At 40.0% G+C, this 10312-nt stretch overlaps 1 protein-coding gene across 1 annotated transcript; it reads right to left on the reverse strand.

Moving 5' to 3' along the window:
• Positions 1-4721: 4721 nt before the first annotated feature.
• On the reverse strand, positions 4722-7496 carry LOC123231455 (nuclear pore complex protein Nup107-like). The gene has a single exon (XM_044657713.1). It carries the CDS (start codon positions 7494-7496, stop codon positions 4722-4724), a length of 2775 nt encoding a protein of 924 aa, XP_044513648.1.
• Between the last annotated feature and the right edge of the window lie 2816 nt (positions 7497-10312).

Raw genomic sequence — 10312 nt, forward strand, 5'->3', positions numbered from 1 at the left:
TGTCAGAACCTGAACACCAGCTTGGGTTGTGCCTATCACTTAACTGAGAAGCATCCCACATGCCATGTCCTATTAAATGCTATCACAGTTCACTGCAGCAAACTGAGCTGGGTGCTGATATCAGGAAAAATCATGCTGTGAGACAAAGAGAGGGCGAGGGAAACAATGAGGGGAGGAAGAATGGGAGGGAGAGGCAATGAAGAGGCTGTGAAGAGAGAGAAGGAAAGGGAGAAGGAAAAAAGAGACAGAGAAAGAGAATGTGAGAAAGAGCAAGAGAAAGAGAGCAAGAGAGAGAGAAAGAGAGAGAGGGAGGGAAAGAAAGAAGGAGGGGGAGAGGGTGGAATGGGAGAGAGAAAGAGAGAGAGAAAGAGTTAGAAAGAGAGAGAGAGAGAGAGAGAGAGAGAGAGAGAGAGAGAGAGAGAGAGAGAGAGAGAGAGAGAGAGAGAGAGAGAGAGAGGAACTGGTGCGCCTAAGTATTAAAATTCTTGAGTATAACCTATCATTGTCAGGTGAGTGTGAATGGGATCTTTGAAGCGGGTGCCTTTTTAGCATTTATTCCTTACAACTTCTGTTGCAATGGACCGCACACAGGAAGCCTTCCTTCTCAAGGGTGATGTGAATTGTGAGATGTTGGACTAGAGGGTGATGACACATAGCATGTGTAATACATGGTACTGAAAACTGTTATGGAAACAGAAGTTATATAAATACTGAACTAGAAATGATATTTGGCCTTGGAAATTTCATTTGTTGATTTTATATGTCATATGAATATAGAGGGGCTCTCTCTGTCTGCATGTGTATTTATTCATACAACCTTATATGTACATTTTCCTCATTTCCTTTGGGTTATGCATTTTCTGCGAGGAAATGCTCTTAATTTTTTTTTTATAAAAAATTCTTTCTTAGTAATAACTAGGGAAGAAAGGTAAATAGTGTTTAGTGACTTGCCCAGGATCACATAGCTGGAAAGTGAATGAATCCAGATGAACATAGGTCCTCCTAACTTTGGACCTGGCACTCTTATCCATTCTACTACCTAGGTTCCCCTAGGAAATGCTCTTTTGAAGGTCATGTTAAATGCCTGCACAGAGAGTTTAAAGAAGATGAATGGGACTCCAGATTCCCTGAGGGGTGTATAGGATTTCAAGGGGGTCTATGAATTTGGATGAGAAAATATTTTGATAACTGTTTTCCATGTACAATTGGTTTCCTTTGTAATGTACATATTTTATTTTGTGCATCTTAAAAACATGACTGAAGAATCCATAGGTTTCACCAGACTGCCAAAAAGGGGCATGACACATATGCAAACAAATTAAGAATTCCTGTTTTGAAGTTTTCTGTTCTATTTACAAACTTTATTAAAGGAAACTTCTTGAGCACCTAGTATAGGCCCCATGCTAAGTCTTGTAGTAGAAAAAGATGATAGACATGACCTGGTTCCTGTTCTTGAGTTACTTCCAACCTTCCATTCTAGGAGGGGGAGATAAGACATGTACAGAAACAAAAATAATATAGGTAGAATATGGTAACGGCTATAAGAGAGGTACAAAGTGCTTCAAGTATAATAAGGTGGAAGAGAGTAGATTTCATTGGAGTGTGGGTGTCAGAGAATTGCTTCATGGAGGAAGTGACATCTCAGCTGATCTTGAAGGACTGGCAGAATTTTCCTGGGTGAGAATGCAGAAGGTCTTCTCTGGAAAAGGGAATGGTTTGAGAAAATGCAGAGACAGAATGCATAGAGCCAAAGTGGAAACAGTGAAGAGTCTGAACTAGTTAGAACAGAGGGATCACACACTAGCAGGGGCCTTCTTTTATCCAGCAACACTCCTGAGTATGGCTAAATCACACAAAAATGTAACTAGTAAATCATTTTGCAAAATAAGTAAAAAATACAATAAGACATAGCTAATGTTAATATGTGGGGTTTTTGTCATTTTGCGACCAATAGGCATCCTTATATAAGGCTTAATGGTTCTTCCCACCTCTATTTCTATTTGTTTGACACCACTGAGTTAGAGTATATAGAGTATACTCTGGGGAGTAAAGTGATATAAGGATAGAAGTATAGATTAGAGACAGATTGACGAAATAATTGAATGCCATATTGTGGGTTATAAAGTAAGGTAGTACCACTTTGAAAGAAGCATATTAGGAAGATTCTTCTGTCAGCTACATGAAGAATGGTTTGGAAAGGGGAGAGGTTGATGCCAAGAAGACCAATTAGAAGGCTGTCATAATTGTTCTGGAATATTTTCTCTAGGTTCTCCTATCTATCCCTCTCTGTTCCTTCTCAGTCCCCTTTGCTAGATCTTCATGCAACCTCATTCTGAGTGTCCCTCAAGGCTCCATTCTGGTCTTCTCTTTTCTCTATTATTTGACTTGGTGACCTCATCAACTGTCCATGGGTTCAGAAAATGATGTTTTCCAGATGTATATATCCAGCCCTAACCTCTTTTCTGAGCTCCTATAACTACATCTCCATCTGCCTATAACTACATCTCCTGTAACTACATCTCCAATCTGTCCTATTGGGACATTTCAAACTGAATTCCCCACAAGCATCCTCAACTTAGTATATCCCAGAATTGGTGATAGAAATCTGCTAAAAATTAGACCTGATCCAAAGACGAATGGGCTGCCTTGAGAAGTGGTGATTTCCTCTCCTTGGTAGTCAACTCTGCTAGGTGATCACTTATTGAATTGGTTACAGTGAGGGTTCCTATGTGTAAGGGGTGAATTTAAATAGTCACTGAATTTCCTCTAATCTCTTAAATTCTGTGACTAGAAGGGCCTTTCCAGGCTTATAATTTCATGAAAACACTATAATTTTTTTATTTAAGGTAACTTTCTATGAAAGATCTCAATGACTTAAATCAGGAGCAACTGATCTTCTCTGGGGTCCTCTTTATAACATATTGGGTCTTGAAAGTCAAAAAATCAATAATTTTTTTTAAACCCTTACCTTCAATACATAGTATTAGTTCCAAGGCAGAAGAACAGTAAGGTTTAGGCCAGTGATGGGGAAACTAGGGCCCATGGGCCACATGCAGCCCCCTGAAATGTTCTATCCGTCCCACATGACATTATTCCTAATCTGACGAATACAGTGAGTAGGATACAGTACAATGAAACTTTGAAAGAGTTGCCTTAGAAACAGACTGACAGATGAGCATTTCCTTTCCTTTGGCCCCCTCTTTAAAAAGTTTGCCCATCACTGATTTAGACAATGAAGGTTAAGCAACTTGTCCAGGTCACAGCTGGGAAGTGTCTGAGACCAGATTTCAACACAGAACTTCCCATCTCTAGACCTGGCTCTCAATCCACGAAGGCCCTAACTGCTTCAAATCAATACTTTCATACATCAAAAACAAACCCAAACTGGAGTCTCTACTTTTCATGGGTCATACTTGGGGAAACTGCCAGAGGAAAGATGAATAAATAGGCCTCGTTATTTATTGATCTATGTCTAGGGGGAAGCGATCACATTTACTTTGCCTTCCACTATATCCTCCTGCAAAGTGTTCCTATTAAAGATCATGAATAACCTTTAGGAAGGAAGAGACGTGGTGGCCATAGGCCAGGAGAGGTAGCAAAGACATGTTTTCATGAGTAGACCTTGTGAGCCTCAAACTAACAGGCAAGCATATACATCTGCCACAGCAGAGGAGCTCAAAACAGAACCTTACTAAAACATGAATTATCATTTTTGCAACCTACATGACGATAGTGAATTTTATTTCCAGAGTATCTTCCCTTCAACCCCATCTCAACATTGAAATGGAAGTCTACCCACATAATTGGTCTACTCCTTTGGGGATGTGTTGCCTCACTAACAAAATAATTTTAGGGTGTATCTATCTTGATTTGTGAATTTTAACCTTGCCCAACCAACCAGTCAGAAAAGGGCCAATTATTCTTCTGAGGGTACTACCTAAATGTTGAAAATGTGGAGAACGTCCAGTGGTTTGGGACAAGGAATGTGGAGACCAGAATACTTTTTTTCTTTTTAAAAATGGGTTTTTATTTAGAGTCATCTCTTATAACATATAGTTTTTTTTTTAAACTTTACCTTTTGTCTTAGAATTAGTAACACTAAGTATTGGTTTCAAGGCAGAAGAATGGAAAAGGCTAGTCAATAGGAATTAAGTAACCTGCCCATGGTCACACAGCTAGGAAGTGTCCGAGGGCAGATGTGAACTGAGTACCATCCATTGCTATACCTCTCTCCACTGAGCCACTTAACTGCCCCAGAATATTTTTTTGAAGAAAACTGATAAATACATAAAAAAATATGACTTTGTATGCAATGTTCCAGACATGTGGACATAATCCCTCATCTCTTCAAAGGAATGGGGAATGTGTACCTTCTTGTATCTCTTCTTTGAAATGAAGCTTGTTCTTTATATTTTTCAATTATTTTGTAGTTATGGTTCTTTTGATTTATACTGATGTAGTCATTCTGTGTTATTTTTTCCTCCTGGATCTGCTTACTTTATTCTGCATCAATTCATGTAATTCTTTCCATGTTTCTCTGTATCCATTATAGTGTCTGTTACTTTAAACACAGTAATAAGAACATAGCACTTCACAACTTTTCTTAGGTTTATCAGAGCTACCAGTGTTACTATTCTTATACTCTGGGGCCATTATTAACAACTAAAGGACATTAACGAAACAAAGAGAAGCACTGCTCTGACATGAACACAAGAATATGACTAACTCTCATAACCCAATGGGTCAAGTCCATGATCTAAAAGCATTAATGATGATTCTCTTAGCTTCTGTAACAGCTTCCTTAGTTCTTCCTTAGAAAATACCTTATAAAGCCTATGGCGCTCTGAAGAAATTACATCAGCAAGCTGCAGGCATTCCTGGTACTGCTGTGTGCTGTGCAATATTGTGTGAAGCAGGAAGCACATCATTGGCAGGCAAAGTCTCCTCAGCAAAACCATCTGATGGGCTCTTTCATGGTCTTCTTCAGCATCTTCTCTGACATCTACCATCCACCCTCCATCAACAAATAGTAAGACATTGTACATTTTCTCTTTTACTTCAGTTGTTAAAACATCCAAATGAGCTTTCCATATCCCATAGTCCATTTCATATTTTCTTTCTTTGTGCTCATAAGCTACTTTCTCTGTGAAGGAAGCTTGGCGTAGCAAAGTAGGTCTTGGTGGAGATGAATTCATATGCTTGAACCACTCATTAAATATTTCATGCATTTCCAGATAAGCTCTAATGCATAAATGTTCTCTGATAGCATTGTCATCTTCCGCTGGAAGTGGACTTTCCATCCCTTGTTCTTCCCACTGATTATAAATTTCTGCTATGGAGTCCTGGGGAATTTTTGCAAATACTTCTTTTGCAGCTTCATGTTTCTTAGATGCCAAGAACTTCCTCACGATAGCATTGCCTTGCTTCAGTGCTTCAGCTCTCTGTGCAGGATCAAATACCAACCAGTCAATCACATCAATCTTTAAGCGGTCCTCCTCTGTAGTGCCAATATCTAGGCAAGGTGCTATATCATGATGACTAAACTCACCAGCATCTTTCTTTCGCGTGTTCTCCACTACAGTTTTCGTTATTGTTGCAACATCCAGACCTGCTTCTCTAGCCAGCTCCAGACAATGATGACGTTGTTCAAATTCTGTTATACCTTCCAAAAATGCTGCATATTGAGCAACACCTTGGTCTTGAGGCAAATGGCAAGTATAAAATGCTATCAGCCTCATATGTTTCTTGCAGATTAACAGCTGAATGTAGGCCTTTAAAACTTCTACAGACACGTCTTCTTTGATCTGTATTCCCAGAGTGCGAAAAAACAAAATAAGATGGATCATGAAGCGGAGAAGGTGTCCAGGTAAAATACTCCTTCCTTTGGAAAGCCATTTAGTAAATTCATCCATCAAACTGTCAATGTCTCCCAAGATAAGGAATTTTTGAATTATATGGTAGTGTTCTTGATTTTCCTCTAAAACTCTCTTTTTATCTGTGGCTTGGAGCTCTTCAAAAACTCTTTCTAAAGTCCAATTTGCTTCTAAATGTTCTCGAGGCAGTTCTTCAATTTCATCTAATGTTATAACTGAAGTCCGAACTTCCTGTTCCACCAGACTGTCTACCATTACCCTAAAGTAGGCCCATACTGTATCTTCCCAGGTCTCACAGACAGGGAGAAGTTGCTTGAGATTCCCACTTAAGGCAGCATAGATTGCTCTCTCATATCTATTAAACAGCTCATCTTCTGCCATTCTCCAACAGCTTATTTTCCAAATGCATCTATATGGATTCCCTTCCACTGGTTCTAATTCTGTTCCTCCATTAATATTGGGATCATGATATAATTTCCACCCTTCAAGGGTGGCAGCTCTCCATGCTTGACCACAGCGTTTACAGAGTCGCTGTGCCTCATCTGTCAGCCCAGAACGAATAAGTGTGAAAAGGAATTTGAGTAATCTGTTATCATCTTCTCGATCCAAATCATCAAGTGGCATTTTCTGTCTTATAGGAGCATCAGGGTCCAATTCAGTAACAAGAGGACGGCAGTTTCCAATATATGAAATTAATTGCTGCTGCTTCAAAATATGCAGAGTGTTTTCCCAATATACTGATTTTGCATAAAACTCAATGTTATCTGAGATTTCTCTGATGTCATCCTTGGCAATACTCTCTAACCAATCGACCACCAGCTGGCTTTGTCGAATAAGTGAATCTCTTTGAAACAGTGTATCCACAACTGTCTTTTCACTAGCATTTAGAGAAGCAATTTCAAATGCATTTTCTTCTTCTAGTACCGATTGTATTCTGTCTCTGTAAAGAGAAGCTATCAGTCTCCAAGTAACCATCTCCTGCTGAAGAAGCCACAGCACACTGGCTGTTTTGGAAAACTTCTGTAGCCCAGGGGTTGCTCTGCTCACTATTTTACCTAATATATTTACATGGCTATCACAAATACTCTCATACTCTTCTACCAGTTCAAAAACTGTATTGGAGGCATGCTTGAGAAATGTGTACAGGAAGTCAAAATAGATACTCATTGTTGCAGCTTCTCCTGGATCATCCTCACATAGCATAACAGCACTAAAACTGACATCTTCTGTCACATTAGAAGGATCTACTTCTGTGAAGTGCCCTGAGGGCGGTGGGGAGATCGCAGCTGACCAGGTACTCTCATCTAGAGAAGTTACAGAAGGCAGATTTCCCAAGAAGGCGGATAAAGGCGCTATCCGAGGGGACCTTATTCCAGTTGCGAGAATGGCTGAAACATCTGACTGCCTTGATAGATTTCGATTCAGCGAAGTAAAAGTTTGACGATATAAGCTAGGAGTTCGAGAAATCACTTGGTTTCTTGGCTTGATGTCGGTCAAAATGTCTTCTTGGGAAGACAAGATGGACACTCTTCTGTGTGCACTTTGTCTTCGAGCTGTCCGCGTCACCTCCACCTCTCGGACAACAGGGGAAGTCATGTCCCAAAAGCCGCTGCTGGGGTCCATGGCTGCCGCAATAGCCCTAAGGTGGCGGACCTGGGTTTGATACTTACGGATCTCTGTCCCTTCCCAAGCGTCCTGCCTTCAGGAAGTGTATACTCCAACCCGGAAGTGCTTCACCCCAGTTCAGTAATCAAGCGAGACGGGTGGGGTTGGGGAGGGATGCACACCAGCTGTCTTGTGTGGCTCTGGTATGCGCTTCCCCCTTCACAGGAACAAAATCTCCTTTATATTTTGTCTTCTCCACTTAAAATATAAGGTGGGGAATTCTAGAGTTAAACGGAAAGTGAAGTAAATGGGCTTGCGGCCATTCTTGAAATGGCCATCCTTAATAGTATCTAGGTGGTACAGTGAGTAGAGAGCCAGGCCTGGTCTCTGGAGGTCCTGGGTTCAAATTTGACTTCAGATACTAACTAGTTGTGTGACGCTGGGCAAGTTACTTAACGTCCCAAAACCTAGCCCTTACCATTCTTTTGATTTGGTGCCAATGCCCAATGTTGATTCTAAAATTTGATGGTAAGGATTTAAAAAAACATTTTTTTCCCTAAAAAAGAAATGGTCATCCTGTCCAGGGACTTCATCAGTCAGGAGAGCAGCGACCAGGACAAAAGTTCTTGAATGATGGGAAAAGCTTCAGAGTAAGAGGTAAAACAGTCTAGAGAGTGAGTAGAGGGAAGAGTGTAGATAGGATAGTAGATAGCTTATTGTAATGGGCAATATATTAGATCAGGAGACAATAAAACTCAGTTAGATTCTCATCTTTGCTATTGCCTAGTTATATTTGGACAAAGATGAGTGAATAAGTGGATGAATGAAAACGTAGTTATAAAGTGTCAAGTTATGACATATGTCAAGCTTTAATGGTATATGTAGGGGATACAAGTAGAAATAAAATACAAAAGGAAAAATGAGACAGTTCCCGACTTCGAAGAAATTTGTTTGTACTGGGAAAGTCAACACTCCCAATGGGGTGTTGGGAACTTTGGTTTAGACCAGGGATTGGTACATTGGACCCTCAGGCTACATCCTGTCTGCAGTTCATTTCTATAGGAGTCCCAAGCCAAGAACAGTTTTTGCATCTTTAAATAACTTCAAAACTTCATTTTTTAAAATGCAAAAACCATTTGTATTTCAAGGACCTTACAAAAATAGGTGGACTCATGGACTAGTTTGCCAACTCCCAGACTGCTACTTAGTGAATAGAGTTATAGAGCTACTGATTGTCTTGTCTGTTCCCAAAATAGAGTATTGATTCGATTACTGTTCCCAGAGCAAAGGGTAGAAAGAAGAGGGGGCATATATTTAGCTGTAGGACAAATGACAAGGTATCCACCTTGGAAAGACAGATGTGAAATGAAGCAGACTTTGGAGGTGCTTTTTAGTTTTCTTATTCCATGACAGCACCACAATGCTCACTCATGTTGAAGGCTACTTCACTCTTCAAGATTTTCATCAAGTCTTTTCATCATAAGAGAGACCACAAACAATGAATAGTCAGCGCTCTGCACCCATTATTCCATCCATTACCTCACAGGGATTCACAAAGTGTAATCAAATTCCACGATGCTGCTGATGCAAACAGGCTGTGATGTATGGGAAGGCAAAGGAACACAAGACAATTATCCCATTAGTCAATTAAACAAGTTGGGTATATTCAGCTTGAAGGAAGGTGAGAAGGAAACGTCATCAACACCAATCTTTTTTAACCCCCACTTTACCCTTCTTATGCTTTCCTCTGGCATCAGTTCCTTAACTTAACACTAGTGGCCCTGGGAGGCTGTGCTTCACAGACATCTGAAAGAAAATAATTAGGACATTGATTCTTTGTTTTCTAATAGAGCCCTGACTTCAATAGTTGAATACCCATATGCCTGTTTAAATATATCTAGCCAAATTTGCATGTGAAATATTCATTAAAAAAAACAAAACCTCTTACCTTATATCTTAGAATCAATACCATGTATTGGTTCCAAGACAGAAGAGTTAGGCAATAGGGGTAAAGTGACTTGCCCAGGGTCACACAGCTAGGAAGTGTCTGAGGTCATATTTGAACCTAGGACCTCCTGTCTCTATGCCTGACTCTCAATCCACTGAGCAACCCAGCTGCCTCTTCATATGAAATATTCTTAAGGAAATGAGAAGTAAAATTCATTATTCGATAGAGGGGAAAGGTAAAACAATGGCATAGAGATCTCTCAGTGAGGAGCTCCCTTTCCCAAAGCAGATTGCAGCCAATATCAACCATTCCTGAATGGATCCTTTTATGTAAGAGTTTGTGTGTCCTGGCTTATCATCCCTAAACTAGCCTATTTGTTGCATGTCATGACAGACTCCTCCAGAACCAATGGATGAAGAATACTTGTCCCTCCCTTCAGCACTTAAATCCAATTACTTTAGTGTTTTCCTCAACTTGTATATCCCTTATACCTCCCTTCCTTCCTAAGGGAATGATCAACTCCTGTATTCTTGAAATTTCATGGGAAATAATTTCTTAGACAACACGTGATAATAGAATATTCTTCCTTCCCCTACTCCCCCAATATCAGCCAGGCATGGCCTAGCATTGGGCTTTCAGATGGTATTGTACACTTACCATCTGTTTCCTGCCTGGAAGGACATGGTTTTTAGACTGGTGAGTTTTTAATTCTGAGAAGAGGAAAGAAACCTATATATGATTTCACCTTCCCAGGAGAAAAGTTGGGTTTGCAAGATTATCTGCCAACAGTCTGTTTCAGGTCTGCTTTATCACATATTCTGCCCTAACTTCTCTCATTTGTGGAAGAAAAAGTTGTATTTAGGGTCTCATCTAAGAATATATAAGG

The sequence above is a fragment of the Gracilinanus agilis genome, chromosome 1, assembly GCF_016433145.1.
Source record: "Gracilinanus agilis isolate LMUSP501 chromosome 1, AgileGrace, whole genome shotgun sequence".
Classification (NCBI taxonomy): domain Eukaryota; kingdom Metazoa; phylum Chordata; class Mammalia; order Didelphimorphia; family Didelphidae; genus Gracilinanus; species Gracilinanus agilis.